This window comes from Drosophila nasuta, chromosome 3 (genome assembly GCF_023558535.2).
Source record: "Drosophila nasuta strain 15112-1781.00 chromosome 3, ASM2355853v1, whole genome shotgun sequence".
Taxonomy (NCBI): Eukaryota; Metazoa; Arthropoda; class Insecta; order Diptera; family Drosophilidae; genus Drosophila; species Drosophila nasuta.
Genome location: NC_083457.1, coordinates 5,255,316 through 5,274,385, shown reverse-complemented (window position 1 = coordinate 5,274,385; position 19,070 = coordinate 5,255,316). Strand labels below are relative to the sequence as shown.

The 19,070-nt window shown below is 38.6% G+C and overlaps 1 protein-coding gene across 1 annotated transcript; it reads right to left on the bottom strand.

The window, feature by feature from the left end:
* Nucleotides 1–3,730: 3,730 nt before the first annotated feature.
* Nucleotides 3,731–9,238, bottom strand: LOC132788832 (ubiquitin-like modifier-activating enzyme 1). The gene is made up of 4 exons (XM_060796460.1): nt 8,153–9,238; nt 5,518–7,233; nt 5,147–5,455; nt 3,731–5,087 (listed from the first exon to the last, which is right to left on the bottom strand). Exons 1-4 carry the CDS (start codon nt 8,954–8,956, stop codon nt 4,302–4,304), a joined length of 3,615 nt encoding a protein of 1,204 aa, XP_060652443.1. The 5' UTR covers nt 8,957–9,238; the 3' UTR covers nt 3,731–4,301.
* Nucleotides 9,239–19,070: the final 9,832 nt, after the last annotated feature.

The following is a 19,070-nucleotide window of genomic DNA, read 5'->3' as shown; positions in this document are numbered from 1 at the left end:
TTTTTGATCACTCAGACTAAGAACTGAAATTCTAACATGTAATTTTAGCTTTATTTATTTGTATTACAATTTTTTTTTAAATATAAATTGCTCACGTTATTCATGTAACATAAATTTAGTTTATTGATCTTCAATCATCCCCATACGTAAAGTGATTGACCTAGACCTGAGTCTAATTTCAAGTGATATACATATGTACATATGTACATATGTATGTATCTTACTATATCCACGCCCAAATTGCCAACGAAGCCGGCAAATGTGAGCAAGACTCAGTCATAAGGTCTTGGTGGTTCAATCGTCAATTGAACATTAAATTAAATGCGTACCGATGACAATAACCAGTCAACTGACCTAAAAACAATACCTATGACTGTATATTAAATAAAATATGTTTCTTATCTGGAAATTAGACATGAGCTATGTTACGTCTTTTTGGACGTCGTGAAGTAACTTCCGATCGATGAATAGTCACACTTATCGACGCCATTGTCAAGATCGGACGCCTTATAGCATATCAAACTGAATTCTCAGTATCGAACCCACATTGTCAACGCATCCGCTCTAAGTCAGATATTATTTATACTTTTTAATTTTGATCACTCTTCTCGGAATCTTTATGTATTATATATATAATATTGAGGTTTTCAAATAATTTTTTTTGGATCTATAAAAATCTATTTATAAAATATAAGATTTTAAAAACTAAACTTGAAATTAACTAACTATATTAAATATATATATATCATACATTTGTAATAGAACTTTTAAGTAGCTTATTTATGTTTCAATTGATAAGAGCATTTTTAATTCGATAATCCGAAGACAATTTTATTTCTTATAATAATTATTGATAGTGCGTTCGAAGCAAAATGAAATGCTTTTAGCCTGGACTAAGGTTAATATCTGGCGATGTCAATGACTCAGGGGCATTATCTGTCTGCTCGTTGTTGTTGTTGTTGTTTGTGTGGATGTAAGTATAATACAATATTGCGTTGCATTTGATAAATACGTTGTATCTTTGCGCTTTGAACGGCTGGCAAATAATACTACATACATATACGAGCATACGAGTATCTTGACTGATGCAAGTTCGTGTCATATGCAAATGAAGCGGAGTGTGCGAACAGTTCAACTACTTAGCAACATTAGCAACTACTATCTCCTTATAGTCGTCGTGTGAGAGCGTGTGTGTGGGCGCCACATGAGCGCCTAGCCTATATGGATTGTTCCTGTCGCAAGTCGCGAGTCGCGACTTCCTATTGTGCAATGTTTTTATGACTCAATTTAAATATTTACATACAATTTGGTTTCATAAATGGACACTCAGCAGTGTTCGTATGATTTACATGTTTCTAGCTTTCAATTTTTATTTAGGAGGTGCGCAAAATCGAACACGTCTCATTTCCACAGACGACATGGTGTCCAAAGTGAGGCAGGAAATTAAAACCATTTCAAATTGTGTTAACTGTCCCACAACACAACCGAAAGCTAGAACACCTTCTCATTCCTATAGATACCCTGTAAACTACAAATAAAATATTTATAGATAAATAAGTGTGTAAACCAACATTTATAGTATATTTACAGGAGATCATATCAAAAAACATATTATGTACTTCATTTATTTTCGCACTTTTTGTTTTCTATTTAAAATAAATGAAAAACAAACGAAAAAAACGCTTATTTCCGCCAGTATTTTATTGTATATTTAGGGTGAGCCACATAGGAACCATCGATTTTATTTGATCAGCACTTACAAAATTATAATTATGGGTTAATCATATGAATCTAATCAAATATTGTTTAGTATTTATTTATTGCAAAAAATCCCCACGCAAATTATGAATGAAATTGGTAAGAAATGACGTCGAACCTGTTCGTCATTCACTTACTCAAAAATAAAATGGTTGTAATACACCTCTTAGATTGAGTGATAACCAAACGTTTAATATCAACACCAACACATATTTATAGTTATGAGTTTGGCAGCGGATGACGCACTTTTCGGCCAAATGTATGATCAACACGATCGCCAAAGTAAAAGTTTTTTCTGATCAGACAGGAAATGCCAACCTAATTGTAAGCATTGGCGTCCCCCAGTTAGCCAATCTGTAGGCAATTAATTAAGCGAATAAATTATAAATATTTTGTCATAACAATTGCAGTTTCCCCTTGAACGTCCCCCGTACAATGCACCATCTTACCTTGCCACTTGTCCGTGTCCATCAGTTATCCCACCTTGGCGGCTTCAATCCAATGTGCTCATTAATCAGGTTTCGACGTACATGCGTAGCCCCCTTTCTCCGTTCGCCTCATTATCGCAAAAAGTGTCACAGTCAGTGAAAATTTATTGAATGAATTAATTATAACAAAAACAACGCGAATATTATTATACGCAACATGAAAATTCCATATTTTAATTTCGTCATAAAATTATTTCAGGCATTTAATGCACTTCTATTTGGACATATTTTGGATAATAGCCAACAGGTTGGCAACCGGACAATGAAGATATAAAAAAAAATGTTTTAAAATATCAACAAAGAAACAAGATACAAAAGATTGAAATTGACGAAGAGTATAGAAGAATCTCAGATACTCTATAAATGAATTCGAATACCTCAGTTTGTTATGATATAATGATATTTATTTACCTACCGATTCATGATACAATTAATTAATCCACATTTGATTTACTTTGAACCGTAAAATAAGTCGTTAGTATAGATCAGGTTTTTCGGGATTATTCCAAATTTCGGTCCCAGTGAGTTCGAATTTCGTAATTCTTTTAAAGGTATGGTTGGATGCTTTTATCTGATGATTCTCATGACTCAACGGATTTTTGTTGGAACCACACACCGAAGATGACGCATTATGAGAGAGAGTTTCCAGTTCTTGACAATCTGTATATCTGCGGACTTTCTGGTTTAGTGGTTCGTAACATTACTCAGAAAAAAAATATATATCCAATGCGTATAAGCTGTCCCAATGCAAAAAGTTTTGATACTCATATATCTTTTATCGTAAAGAAGAAAACTTGCTGAATTAAATAAAACGAAGGAAATTTCAAAAGTTTACTCACGATTTCTGGAATTGTTTCAAAAATAATGTCCAGAAATTGTTTTGCTTTCAAATGTACTACGTGAGTAATCTAAAGGTCTAAATCGAATGCAATTATGCTCATGCTAAAATTTAATGTAGGATCAGTATCCACGCTTTTCTTAGGATGAGAATTCACTTAGCGTTTGTTTCATTAACTGCATAATTCGAGGGAAAAGTTTTGCAGGCCGCAACGCAGGAAAGAAGCTGCATAACTTTGGTATACTTCAGTTGCATTGCGTGTAATATTTAATTATAGCACGCCCACAACTTTACGATGTACAAGGAGTGCGTTAGAAAGAGAGTCGGAGCGGAATGCGTTTCACTTGCCAATTGCACTTTAGTGGCAGCGACTGCCACCGACACGGCATAAACGTCTTGGGGCATAAAATATTTAATTGTGTCACGTAACTTTTTACTAACTGACTGCGAGTGCAAGTGCAGCAAACAGAGATGGAGCACTGGATAGAGATAGACTTGGATGGAATCGCATGACACTGATGGGGGTCGCAATATAAGCTTAAGCTCCGGGGAACCGCGGTTTTATGCAAAAGACGTTAAGGAACCAAATGAGATTACAGATCCAGCAAGATAGATGACAAAAGGAGGAAGAACAAGTCGAGGAGGATGATTCAACGCACTGACTGATTACCATATGAAATATACAGCTTTATTCAGTTGCTTCGCCTTTTAATACATTTTGAATTTAATTTTACGTTTATATCGAATTAAAAAAAATTATTAACGAGATGAACAGTTTCAAATGCGCTTCCGTTTGTATGATTTGATAAGAATGTTTTTTTGCTTTTCATTTTATTGTTTAACCTATGCTGAGCAGACAGATTTTTCGATTCATTTCTTTTAGTTTTTAAGTCGAGTCTTTGTTTTTTTTTTTGTGTAACGCAAATTCAATAGTTGCCTTTCCTTATAGGATTACACATACATTTGTAATTTAAAATTTATAATTCCAATTAGATGGATGTACATGTGAATGTGAGTGTGAAGGGTGTTTAATATAATTGTGTGTATGTGTGGTGGTGATTGGTGTTGTTGTTAATTGAAATGCAATACGCGCAACACACAGTTCAAATTTCCAGGCGCATAACTTCAAACGCGACGACAAAATGTTTGTTTCTTTAAATAATAATTTAACCGTTACAATTAAGATTAGGGGGCGTGGACGTAGTCGCAACCTTCGTTTAGGGCAACGTGTAACGAACATAGGGCACCTCCACATCCTCACCGCTGTCATCGTTGCAGCAGATTTCAAAGACCAGCGAGCGCTCATAAGGCTCAATGCGACGCTTAGACACCCGACGCACCACCTCAGACATGAGCAGTGGCAAGCGCTCCGCGCACTTGGCCTTGGGCATAAAGAATGAGTAGAGCATTGAGACGCCCTGCGACAGCATAGTTATCTTTAGTTTCTCCTTTTCGTCAAAGTAATTTAGGAACTCCTGCAGCGTCATTTCGCCATTGACTTCAAAGCGATCCCACAAAGTCCATTCCTTGTCGTAGTACTTATTCTTGTTCGCCCCCAATGGCTCTGAGAATGCCAGAAGGGGTAGCGCCAAATTGGCGAATCCATTCTTGAACTGGCTCAACTCCTTGTGACCGCCAATTAGTTTTATCACTTCCAGCACAGCCAGACCGGACAGTACCGATGTGGTGGTGGCAATAGCCGGAATAATTTTACCAGCAATCAGCTTTGATTTATGGCGGTCGGCCGGTGAAATTTTGTAATTGGTCGCACGCAAATTGGAGCAGGCAACGATGTAATCCATATGCAGATTGTTATCATCATCCTTTTCGAACTCTAAAGGCGTAATCTTGGAGCCCTTGTCGGCATTCTTGATCAGCTCATTGATGATCTTATCCACACGATCCTGATCCACCTCACCATCGTCAAAGTTATTAGCTGCCGCAGCAGCAGCTGCCTCATTTGTTTCAATTTTCACACCAGAACGTGGTTTAAATTCGGGAACCTGCAAGAGAATAAAGTTAGTATCATATAGAAGTATTCTATACAATTCTAGATACATACCTTAACTTGTTGCACCAGCTCAGCTATCTTCTGACGATCACGAACTTGGGGTATGCCATAAACTTCTGCACGCAGGTTGGCCGCTGCGTAGATATAATCCAAATGCATCGAGTCCTCTACATCAAAAACAAGTGGTTCAGGGCAGCGTTTTGGACCTGACCAAAAGGGATGACCACTTGATGTCACCTGATCCGGTGGGAAATTAAAGAGCAGCTGTTTAATTTGATTGGCATACTGATCTTCCCAGTGGAGACGGGCCCACTCCACACAATCCGCAAAACTTTTTGGCTTGTCATCCAGCAATGCTTTCTGTAAACATACGAATCGATTAGTGCAACTGTTTTCACGATTAGCTAACTCTGACTGCTCACCTTGACTGATTCGAGAATCTCCAACGGCTGGATGCCAGGCAATTTGAGTATGCGTTCGGTGAACTGCGGATCTGCAATGTATTGTGCAGCATTCTCAGCAGCCTGTTTGAACACACCTTCGAAGGAGTCGCGTGCCCATTGCAGAGTATGCTCGATGGCATTAGGGAAGTTTTTCAACGTACAGATGGGTATGCTCTTTTCTGGGGGATCCTGTGAGGAGCTGTACGATTCGGTGGCAAATGGCACAATGACCTGAACATTGCCCATGGTACCCAGTGTGCCAGTCTCGACAAGTGGTATGCGATTGAAGATGCACTTGCGATCCATGTAGATGCGAGCATCAACATTATCCAGAGCATTGGCCACGCCATTTAGATTACCGAAAAAGTCCTCGGAGAAGACCTTCTCTGTCTCGGCTCCAACGCGCAGCTCATGTGCAGTAACCTTAACATCAGGATTCATACGCTTAATCGCTGTGGCGGCAGTCAAAGCCTTTGCCTTCTGAACGTCATGAGGACGGAACAAGAATTGACGATTCAAATTCGATTTCTCAATGAGATCCATATCGGTAACGAAAATCTGACCATCGCCAACGCCCAAACCAAGCATACCAAAGTTCTTAAGTAGCTCACATCCAATGGCGCCAGCGCCCACAATGAACCATTTGGAACTAGCCAATTTCTCCTGGAACTTGCGGCCAAAGATTGCAATCTGTGCATCGTAACGTGTTCCCAAAGGCTGTGCATCATCTTCAGTTACAGGATCAGCTGGCAAGCTCTCGAGAGAGTCGAAGTACAACCACTGATAGATGGGTGTGAATTTGCCGCTGCAGGCCTTGAGCACCTCTTGGGCAACAATACCGCCAATGGCGGCATCAATAGGGCACGTATTGCCGGCACAAATTTTGGCAAACTGCAGCACCAACTTCTCATCTACGTCGGCGTTCAAGCCCTTAGTGATATCCAGAAACTGAGCAGCATCCTCATCGTTCCAGGGACGCGGTAACCTGCCATTCTTGGTCACATAGTTGCCAAGAGCGCTAAACGCCGCATGTAGCGTAGCTGGCGCCTCCAGCTTGGCAAAATCGGATATCATGAACTCGGGATTTGCAGCTGCCTCGGCCAGCGACTTGAAGCTAATGGTTTTCGGCATTTTCACCTGCGTGGCCACGCCGCCGGACTTGTAGGCATCAAACTTGCTAGTGTCACCAATGCTGAAAGTGTACGGACCCAGGACGCTGATCTTAATGGGCTGGCTATTATTCAACTGTTGCATTCCCTGCACCTCTGAGAAGGTGACATAGTCACCATCATTGAATCCATGGCGAGTCTCATCCAGGCAGGTGACCACTCCCTGCGCATCGTGGGTAACACTAGCGATCATTGTCGAGATGGGCTGAGCACCATCCTGATCATAGATGGTGAAATTCTCGCCAAAGTCACAGAACACCTTGGCAAACAAGCCGCGGGTCTCAGCAATGATGAGGGCAATGTTATTGTCGTGGGCAAATTTGCCAATGCGCTCCTGTTCCGCAACATTCGAGTTGGTCAACACAATCACACGGTACTTAGCCAGCTCGTCATCCGACAGGGGGCCAGTGTAGGATACAGTTCGCACATAGTTGTTGAGCTCCGCCAATTGGGCGCATGATGCCTCCGCGCGATTCTTGCCAATGTCCGATTGGGACAGATAGAACTGCGATGACAAGTCGTTGAGCTGCAGAGAAGAGACAAAAGATTAAGAAAAAGGTTCAGCAAACGCAGCAACAAATAAAACAACATTGTGAAATTCAGCAAAAGTCAGCGACTCTTTCGCATTGGTGGCGAAGGGGGGAATGACGCATCATGAATGGGACAACGAACGGGAATGGGAAACGGAACGGGAAGAAGGGAAACGGCCGAAGCTGCTTTCGTGACCCGTTTGTTGGAACTGGAACTACTACAAATATTTCTATTGCGATTGACTGTCTGGCAACTCTGTGCGATGTTCTGCAAATTCATAAAATTTGCAAAATGGTGGGCAACATTCCTGGAATGGCCATACAAAACGTTAGCAATTGAAGTAACTTAAAAGTACGCAGTAGTTTTATCTCTTTGTGCATCATTTGAATGAAGCATTTTTTGCTTGCCTGGACAAAGTAAAACAAAAACGAATGTGCACACAAAGCGCACAGCGAAAACAATTACATACGGCACACAACACACTGGTTGTCTCACTCGCACACTTTTTTTGCGAGTTGCGAGAACAAAAAGCTATCGCAGATAGAAATAAAAAAGAATAACACAAAAAGTAAAATTTTTGTTCTTTCTCAGGCGCTCTTTTTTTTGCCGTTTGCCAATCTAGTGGCGTTGAAAACTAGAAAGAGAGATAACATAACCTACAAAAATGCCGCTGTGTACAGCTGAAAATCGAAGTTGCGAAAAACTGTATTGTTGTTGCTTCTGCCGAATTATGAATCATGGGGTATATATTTTATTCTTTCTTCATGTCGAAAACCAGGTTGCAATTTAAAATTGTCTAATTTTTGTTCTTTCGCGCGCGCGGCAATTAATAGAAGCACATCAGAATGCAAATTATTGATTTTTATCCAAAGTCTGTCTGTCCCGCTCGTTACGAAAAAGCTAGGCGCACTTACCGTACAAGTTGCTGTGTCATGCAGGGTGATCGATTTAACGCCGCCCAAAATCACGTTCTTTGCTATCTCCAGACCCAATCCTCCCAAGCCAGAAATCAGAATGTCCGACTTGGCCATGCGTCGCATCGCATCGTGTCCAAGCACATAAAGTTGGCGCGAATATAGCGATTCATCGATGTCTCCGCCAGCGGCAGCGCTGTTGCTGTTGTTGGCAGCCATAACTGCTGCACTGCTGTTACTGTTATTGTTGTTACTGGTACAGTGAGAGTTGTTGGTGGAGCTGACGTTGGAGTTGGTTGAGCTGACAGTGCGCGCAGCGGCTGATTCCGATTCCGTGTCCAGTGAATTAATAATTTTCGATGAGGACGATGCAGCACAATTGTTAACGCCACTACTTTCCTTATTCACTGCTGACGATGTACTAACGTCCCCGCCACCGGCAGCTGCTGCTTGCTTTGACGTATTGCCTGCATACGAGTCAGAAGTAGACGACGATACACACAAGTCTGTTTCGACAGCAGACGCAACACTAGCTGTCTCTGTCACATTCAACATGTCAACGTCGTCTGCTGCTTTGCCGTGATTTTCGCAGTTGTTGTTGCTGCTGCTGCTATTCGCAGCGAGCTTGCGCCGACTGCTGCTGTCGCTGCTACTTGATGATGCTTCTGGCAGCGTAGAGGCTCCACCACCACCGGCTTCGCCATCATCGCCGGCTTCATTTAATTTCATCCGCTTGCACAATGGAGCCTCCGAGCTATTGGCTCTGTTGCTCGTCGTGCAGGATGCTGACTCAGAGAGGGACATGCCTGCTGCTGTTGTTGTTTATTCCTATTCCTAAAATAGCGTGTCGTGGTCACGCCGACAACGGCGACGAAATAATATGCACGAGTATTGGTCCGGCTACGGCGACGACTTCTGTTTCTTTGAATGCTTTTGATTTTGAGCCGTGTCCGTGGCACTCACACTGTTAATGCGCAACACAAATAGCAATTAACTAATTACACACACTTTACACTTAAACGTACAGCGAATTGCAATTTTAGAAGCAGCACTATTGCTATATTTCTTTCTTTTTTGACTTTTGTTTCTTAAAAAAAGAGCTTTCTTAAAGCTGTTTTATTTGTCGGTATGTGACCATAGGTAACTTTGCGAAAATATACTTTCCGCTGATGAGATATACTAAAATACGGAAACGTCGAGAATGGCTATCTGGTGTCATTTTATTGGAGATTGCACACAATTTTGACAACGTGAAAAAAGGCGCAATATTTTAAAAAGATTGTTATTCTGATAATAATTTAAAAATCTTTACATTATCTAAAACATTCTTGAGAGCCATTTGCGTCTACTGTTTTCATAAAAAATTTAATTTTTCTCGATAATACTCCTTTATACGAATGAAGGCTCTGACATATGTACATACATACATACATTGATAATTGGCAGCAATTTGATACTCGGAAAATATAAAAAAACTTATTCCAGTATTTTTATTACGTGTTATATAAAAAAATTATTATATATTATTATTAAATACATGATTATTTTGTAGAAGAATTCTGTTCAATTAAAAATATGTATATTTGTTTAACACATGTTAATTGTTAGTGGAAAACATGATTGGGTGGACTTCATGAGGTATAGAACGAAGCTATTTTTAAACAGTGTGGTATCCCACTGGAAAATTTTTTTCTCATCCCGCTAATGCGCGCCAAAAAATTTGTTTCTTTAAAAAAATATTTATGGGAACTTTGCAAACATCAATGGAATTCTAGTATGGAAAATAGAAAAATACCAAAAAAATATTTGGTACTAAATATGGTACATGTTCACAATGGATATGAAACTGCCATTACTCGAAATGTGAAAATATCGATAAACGATAAGTGCCGTGCTTATAGCGTTGCCAGATGGTCAGAATAAGGACAGTTTTACCAGACTGCTAGTAGTTAAAAAACTATCTTTGGCGGGTTTGCCGCGTTTTTGAATGGAAGAAATAGATAAATATAATATAATATAATATTGTTTTTAAAATGGGTTTAGGTTTAGGTTGGAGCGGCCTGTAGAGGTCCGTAGCTGTACTGGTGGAGGGTGTCTTCGTCTCAGAAGTCGTACAGTATGGATGCATTTTTGGCAAAGGCCAAATAACTTGACAATAATTCCATTGCTTACAGAATAAATACATATTTACAATAAGATTCATAATATATGATGTTAAATAAAGTGATGCAACTATTTTTAGCCTTTAAGTATAAATTCAATCAAATCCTTGCTGTATCAGGGCACGCGCCTGTCATCAACTGCTCGACAAGTAAGGCTATAAGTGACCCATAGCCAGCGCTGCTGTCCCTTTTTTTTGTGTTTTTCGGTTGAGTTCAATATCCTTTGAGTGCAGCTAATCTATTTTCGGCACAGTCAAAACGGTAGTCGAGCATGAAAATGCGTAATTTTCCTCGAAAAACAAAACATCCTAGATCCTAACAATGGCCCGCAACTCGTCGAGTGTGTATGTGTGTGTGTGTGTGTGTGTGTGTGGGGGTGTCCTTTTGAAGTGCTAAGTGCGTGCCATTAGAACAGCTGGCGTTGCAGTTGCGTAAAATGCATTTTAATTTACAGTTTTAACAGCTGCTGGCTGCATTCTAAATTTAGTCGAGATCCTCGGCGATCCTCTGCGCGAACTTTATCGCGTGCGGTATGTTTTGTGGCGCGTGGGCAGGATAAATTAGCATATGTATATGGAATGGAATGGAATGTGGTCGGGTGGCAAACAGCCAGAGCTGGACAGGAGCAGGGAGGATTGTAGGGAGCGCAGCTGTCGAGCTTCGTTTGCTCAATGATCGCGTGTCCCCTTAATTAAGGTCGCATCCCATATGGCCATTCCCATCGTCTGCTCTGGCCTGGTGCCTTATGCAAATTATTTTGATATCATTAATCTACGTTGAATGACAGCGAAATTTGAATAAGCATATTTATCAACGGACTATGAAAAATGACTCCAAGATTCGGGAATCGCAGAGTATTGAGTATCGTGAATTGTTTTGCGCAGAATATTCAAATTTCTGTGCATTAATTACAAACGCAATATTTACAAAACAAATGTGTTGCATTGTCAGACAGCAGCAAAAGGTGTGAGCAGCAATAAGGCTAGGGGTAGGGGAAGGAGAAGGAGAAGGGGTTGGGGTAGGGGTGACAGCTGTCAACCCCTTTAAGACATAAGTGCCAAAATTTACAAAGATTACAACTTAATTTCAAGTCGCGCATTTCCATTTTAGCTGCATAAATCTCCGCCTCGGGTGAAATGCTCGCACACACACACAAACAGACAAAAAGACACTCGAAAATGTTGGAAAATATTTTGTCGTGCCCCGAAGGACACAGTTATTGTTGGCCCAGGACCAGGACAAAACCCCTTTTGTGTCTCACCGGCATCGGGCAACTGACATTTGCATCCTTCAGCTGTGGCTGCGGCATCTTATCGTGTCGCTACCACCATTTGAATACTTCTCTCGGGCTGTGTGACTTTTGCGGGCATATTGTCCTTTCACACCTTCATTCTCAGCGTGGAATATCCTTACACTCGAATGACTCGATGCATGCGCATCTTTCATTGGATGCCTGTAAATATTTTGATTGCATTCATTGCACTCTTAATTCCGACTAAAACGCCCCGCGGAATTCAACTGATGACTGCCAATTAACAGCGCCCTGCTTAGCTGTTCATACCCCAAGCACAACTACCAACAATCAACAATCAACTACTGACTACCAACTGCCTTAAATGCGAGCTACCATTTAGCAGTTACCTGTTTCCGCTGGCAGACGCACTCACCTGTGGCCAGTTTACCCTGCGGGCCCAAATCAAAATTGCATCGGGGCAGAGACACTTCCTACTGCCTTCGTCTTTCACACGTTACTCACTAAGCATAAAGCAAGAAAACAACGACGACGACAGCAAACAATCATTATTTCGAAAGCGACTCTTAAATACTCTTACAAAACAAGTGCGCTTAACCTTTTTGTTAAATAGGCTAAGAAGGAAACTCTGTGAACATATTTTACTTAATTTTACAAAACATATCTTTTTGACTTTGTACTTAAATAATTTTAATATTGTTAAAAGGTAATATCTTTTATATTTTCACCTTTCTTCTTTTACTCAACTCTCTAGCATTTTGATTTAATGTCAATTTAATATTATAATTTCAACTGGAAGTGCATATTATTGCTTAGTTTTTCTTTTATTTTTATTTACATCTGTCTCAAGATATAATAATAAGCAAAGTTTAAAATAATATGTTATTAAGAAGTGGCAATTATAAAGGTGGCCATATTAATTTAATAGCAATGTTAGTTAGTATTATAGTTTACATTTTGGATTTTTGGTACATTTTTTTATATTTCCAATCTCAATCATAATAAAAAGAAAAGGTACTTTTTTTGTGTTACATATTTTTATTAAGTAATAATTATTAAGTTGTAGTACTTTTTAAAATAATCATATCATATTTATTCTCCTTTACACTTTCCAACACATTAAATAGGCAAATTACCCGATGTATAGAGTATTATGCAGGGGCGCGAAAATAGGGCGACATCAGAAAGTCTCAGCGAGTTCACAGCACTTGACCAACAAAGCGGAGCTAACCCGGAGCAGAGCTAACTGTGAGTTCGCCAGCGTCCAGCGAAGCGTTCTATTCGTAACGTATTTTTCATGAATTTTCTGAGCTCAGTAAACAGAAAAAACATTTAATGCCTTCATATCTTGAGGTGCGTCTTCAACCATCAATTCCTTTTGCTTATAGATCTCGCTTTGATGATAAAATCCATTTTTTCCCAGACAATTAAAAGATGGTCATAAAAGGCATTTTGGCCGTTTTTTCAGTTTCTCTCTTCAGCGATTGTCTGATGTGTCTAAGATGTGTCTTGGTGTCTGTGATGCGTGTGATATCCTCGATGTGTGGCAGTGGGTTAGTAGTTGATTCTCTAGCAGTTTAACTGAGGCCTAAAAAGGACGTTAAAACTGAGTGATGAGTGAAAGCTACTTTAGTTTATAGCTTTGCATCGCACTCGTTAAAAAAATTTAAAAAATAGCTTTTCAAGTCGTAAATGATGCTTAATACGACTATATAAACGAAAGATGCACAAATCTTTCTATATAGTGAAATTTAGTCATCATAGAGTTTACAAATCACTCTATTATTAGTATTAGTATATACTGGTCTAAAAAATATAGATGTATAATCGAAATATACAGGATATGTTTTGGTAATAACATTTATATTAGTACAAGTAATTTATAGCTTTTTTCGCTTTTAAAAATTGTAATTCTTAGTTTTACTTTTCTGAACCATGTTCTTCATTAATCCTCATAATGATTACAGCTCATTGCGAGGTGTGAAAGTCCTCTTCCTCTTCTGTTATGCAAAGTTTAACAGAGTCATCAAGATATTCGCGAATTTTTCCCACCCTTAAGCCTGCAATAAATCAATTGCGAATGCAAAATCATTTGCAAAAATTTGTAAACATTTTATTACAATGTGTGCGATGGGCATGCAATCCCATTCTCCTCAGAGAGCTACTTAACATGCAGCAGAGGAGAACAAAAGGAATTTGCAAAATGTGTCGATCCTTTTTCAACTGACAAGACTCTATCAAAAGAGCATGTAACCCTTTACAACCCTCCCCCCCACCATCGTTGTAAGAAACCATCCCTGATATACGATATGAGTGATCAGACCTAACCTAACTGTTCAGACCTAACCTAACTCACATCTGGGAAACGACGATGCTTTGCATACTCGCATGTTGCAACTGCATAACTTTGACTTTGACCATTTATTGGCCGTGGATAATCCCGTTAATGTGCTTACTGCGGCCGCCATTTAAATAATCTACAGTTCTCGCTTTAATGTGCTTAAGCTACACATCCGCAATTCCTTTTCGGTGTTTGTCATCTCTCGTTCTTGTCGGGACACCTTTTAACATCTTTGTAACGTGATTTTGATTTTCCGGCGCTTTTACTTTATGTCTGTTTCTGTTCCCTCCCGATCCGATGCGAGCGAGTATCGCTTACATTATTCGTTATCCGTTATTTGGTATTCGTTATTCGTTATGCGCGAAGCGAATCCATCAATTTTAGCACAAAGCATTTTGTGGTTTATCCTTTCAGCAATAAAAGTATCCGATTACTAACTGCACTTTTTCACATCGACTTCAGACTCCGTTCTTCATTCTTCATTCTTCATCCTTCGTCCTTCACTCTGGAATACCGGGAACACTGTGTCAACGTGTAGATCAAATGCTAACGAGGAGCCGCTCACACAGGACACAGGATGCACAGCTGTGCTTCCTTTTGCTCTGCTCTTTCACATTTCGCATTTCACTTTTTAATTAAAGCTTAAGTCCTTTTAAATACCCTAGAAAGCATTAACAAAACCAGGTTATCCCAAGTTAAATGCCACTCAAAGAGCGTTGACATGATATGCATTGTCCGTAAATTGAAACCAACAACTGCTTTTTTGTGTGTCAGCTGTGCCAATGACATGTTTAAGGAGTGCTAAACGTCCTTAAAAGGGTAAATAATACTTGTAACTCTGCGCAAACTTAAAGCGAGCAATTCAAGATTTATGCGAAGAGAACTATTGAAAAGTAGAAATAATTTAAAAAAAACACCTTATTACTATTATTAAATCTTCAAAAATTTGATCGGCACTTGGCGAAGGTAATGAGGAAATTAATAAAGAAGACACTTAAACTTGAAGGTTAATTTCTTTTCTAAGTTATAGTTAACCCTTTTCACTTTTATTTTAAGAAAAGTATTAATAAGAAATTATATATAAGATACTAAAAACTATATGGTTTTTTAATGAGGGCTCTATATAGTTAATAATTATAAATACAAATATAGAAAAGGATTCGAGAAGATACTAAATCTGAAAAGGTTTTTCGTATAGATCCCTTTCAGATTTTTTGAAAAAACGAAGGAAAAAATGTAATTATTGAAAATACAAAAGAATATGAAATAATATGAATGAAAAATTATCTAAGTTGTATTTAAACTATATACTTGTATTACTTTTCTACATCAACAAATATTCTAGTGAACCAAGATCCGAAAAGTTATTAATTATGTATATATTTAAAATGTAGCAATACAATAGCGATACTAAGGCCTGTGAAACACCTTTTAATAAACAAATATACATACATTTTATAAAAACAAATTTACAACTTTGTTAGTTAAATTATATATTGCGTATTTACCTTAACTAATAAACAGCGCAGATTTGATTTTATTTATTAATTTAAATGGTTGGTTATAGAGAGCACGCAGATGCTAACAATTTAAAGAAAATATATGTAAATTATTAAACTGAGGCATAAAATAATTACACTACATATATTCATGACTGCCTCTAGCTGGGCAAGTATTTAGTTTCCATCACTATAAAATATTCAATTACAATTTCGAGTGGATGTGATTTAATAATGTTTCGAATGTGTAGTTTAATGTTTACCTGAAGCGCAGACAGTTATCTTTCTGAGCCCTCAACCCTGTGGAAAGCATCATCATCTCAAATGACCATCGTAAGGAAGAGAGAAGAGAAGTCGAGACCCATTCACATAAATTTTGTAGCCAAAAGTTATGACAACTCTGAGAGAGGCAACAAAAGGACGAACTTGTAATCAGAGGAAAGCACAAAAACAAGAACCAAGTGCTGTGTGTCGAGTGAAAACCCCTTTTGTTTTTCCCACATGCAACATAAATATGAAAATGAATACGGAAGCAGAGACACAGACAGAGACAGAGAAAGAAGGAGAGAGCGAGAGAGCCAATGGTCAGCTGGCTGCGTTAATTGAATCATTACGTGAAAAACCCAACAACAATGCAACATAATCATTATGAGTGATTGCAGCCAAGTCAGGGAAAGTACGTTATATGTTATGCAAAGGGGTAGACAGACTCGCCCTTAAAACAATAGGGCTGTTGAGGCTGCCTTTTAAAATTGAATTCAATAAGTCAGACGAAGAAGAAGAAAGCATCACCTCGACAGCTGCCCAGTTGACAGTGCAGTGTCTCTCCCTCCCCCCCCACCACTCCTTAAACTGGTCGCCATGCACTCGCTCTAGAGAAGAGCTGGAACCGACAGCCTCTTTTAGCCATACTACAGAAACACAATCCTCATGTAATCCCTGACAGTTTGAAGCAAGAGAAAGCGTATGGTAGTCGATAGTCAAAAGGGTTGCTCCCTCTCTCTGGTCGGAAAACCACTTGAGCGAGTTTTTCCTTCCATTGGTTCCTCTTCCCCCTTTTTGGCATTCTCTTACTCAACTCTGCGCTGTGGCGGCGTCTTCCAAGTGAGCCTCGTATCTGTCATATCCATACGATGTTCTTTCTGTCTGACTTGAGGATTTTCCAAACTGCTTCACTTCAATGCCCAGCACGGGTCAATAATTTTTTTTGCCGAAATGCCTTAGTTTCCCGAAGCATTTTCTTCCACTTTCCTCACCAGACCAACTCCATTCAAGTATGTGCAGAGTGCATAAGGTCGTGGGCTGTATTTTGAACTCTACAAAATGGGCTAAACACATTATTTATTATCAACACAAATGTGAAATGACTCAGCAAAGGAAATGACTTCCTTAGAAAGAATTGTACGAATTTGGGCTACAAATTAAGTTCACTTTTCTAGTTTTGGGACCTTATCTTATTTTCATAGTAGTTGTATTTCTCCAACCCTTGTCAATATGTTAGATCCTCTTGGTTTTGAAATTTCGATTTTATTTTAAAAGTAAAAAACTTAAAGAATTATATACCTAATGAGTTATTATATTACTTTAATAAAAACATATATTTTTATATTACAAAATCTGAGGTATATAAAATATATCTTAATAAATGCGGAGATAACATTTTTAAAATTATTTAAATGTGTAATAAATCCTAATGTAACTTATCAAAGGCAATAGTAGTTATCATTATTGTATTTTAGGAGCAAACTGCTTTTTATATATAAATTAATGTCATTTTTATTTTTATTATTTATATGTTATTTATTTAAATAAATATTAAAGCATTAACTCTAACTGACTTTATATTAAAATTCTGAAATATACATATTCTGTAATGCAAATCCAAAAAACTTTTTCTATTTCTAGGGAGCGCAATTCCTTTAAACATTTATACACAATACAAATTAATGAATCTTATCCTATGGAAATTCAAATGGCATGCAAAATTCGCTTTTTGAAATATAATCAAAGATCCTTGCTTTCGACATTAGAATGCTATTAACTAGCCGCCGCAAATTTGAGTCAACAAATTGCAATGGGAAATGGAAAATGGGAAATGGGAAACGTGGACAGACAGACGCGAGGCATTTGTTAGAGCAAATCAATTAGTCACAATGGGCCCAGGGGACAGTTTTTGTCTGGCCGAGTGTTGAAGCAGACACAGCCGGACGTAGCTCATTGTTGAATGATATTCCTTGTATTTCCCTCCGTTTTATGTCATTTCTTGTGGCAGTAGTTCCGACTGGATGAGAAGAAGAGCGAAGTCCTTCATACATAGAAGCGTTAATTATCGGGCAGACGTTTAATGAATGCGCCCGGAGCGACGCGCACGTAATTTAAATTTGCTTAGTTAGATTGCGTTGTGTGTAGATGTGTTGTCTTGTGTGTGTGTGTTGTGTGTGTTTGCTGCGTGTTGTGACACTGCCATCGGCTTGTTGCTTAGTTAGAGGCGCATCCAAGCGACCACTTTAGTTTCCGCTTCCTGTTTAGCATTGTTATCCTGTGCGTAATTAGTTCTGCGACAGGAAGCGATTGCATGCGACAACGGCGGCGTCTTCTCTGTTGTCTTACCTAACCATCATCCAATCATAACTCTGCGGAGGCTTACTCACAAAATGCCAAGTTATTTGACATGTGAAAACAGCTGGACAACTTTTAATATCACAATTCTCTATGGCCATAAACAGCGATTTCGATTGCTCCAAACTATAAATTTTGCCATTCTGTGCAGCTGCCTCAGCGTTTTAATGGTCATTGCTCTATTATAAAATCATCATCAAATGGCCATACCGTATTGACAATTGATTGATATACGATGGCAACGGCAACTACTTTATTCGATGGGTAATTTTTGCCATTTAATTCGCTCAAATTGAGGGCTAGTTTCGCAAAATAGCTTCATTAGATCTACAATAAAAGTATTTCTAAAGCAGAATATATTCTGGCAGCTGTAACGTATAGTCAAACTATCCCTCAATCAACCCAAAATCAGGTTCAACCTTTAACGTCAAAAGTATCAGATAACAGAATTTAATTAAACTATGCTAAATTCACTTTTTTTCTTAATTGAAAAAAGAGAAAAACTACAATTTTTTGTGTTTAACAAAATTATGTAAAAGGTGTCGTCTTTCATGAAAACATAAAATCTATGATTGATGTGCTGACAGCAGTTAGAAAATTCCATAAAAAATAACCGTAAACTTTTAAACAGTTTTTCCCGTAAAGTCTGCACTAGTTTTTCCAACCACCTTTGCTATAGTATGTTACATCTGCCGTTAAAGCAAAAGTCGCATCGCTATGCAAATCAGTTGAAACGACAAGACGCGACGAGTCGTTCCATCTTTCCATCTTTCCGACATCATTCCATCATGCTTGCAATTTGAGTAAGCGAGTGACATAATTCCCGACGCTGTGACGAACTTTGATTGATATGTGCGTGTCCTGGAGGATCTGTGAAAGTTCCTTGAGTTGCAACAACCGTGGCGAATTCTTCACTCTCTCTGTCAAAAATGGTATTTTGGGAATTGATCACTTGAAAGTTGCTCCTAACACGATAGACAGCATGTTCTCTCCTTTATTTTTGTTGCATAATTTAGTATGGGTTTACAAGAGTTTTACAAGGGAT

Excerpts from the sequence above, each read along its gene's own strand:
- LOC132788832 (XM_060796460.1), bottom strand. The coding sequence starts at position 8,956 with ATGTCCCTCTCTGAGTCAGCATCCTGCACGACGAGCAACAGAGCCAAT. Across the intron at positions 7,234-8,152 it reads ATGACACAGCAACTTGTACG|CTCAACGACTTGTCATCGCA; the intron begins GTAAGTGCGCCT and ends TCTTCTCTGCAG. Across the intron at positions 5,456-5,517 it reads AGATTCTCGAATCAGTCAAG|AAAGCATTGCTGGATGACAA; the intron begins GTGAGCAGTCAG and ends GTATGTTTACAG.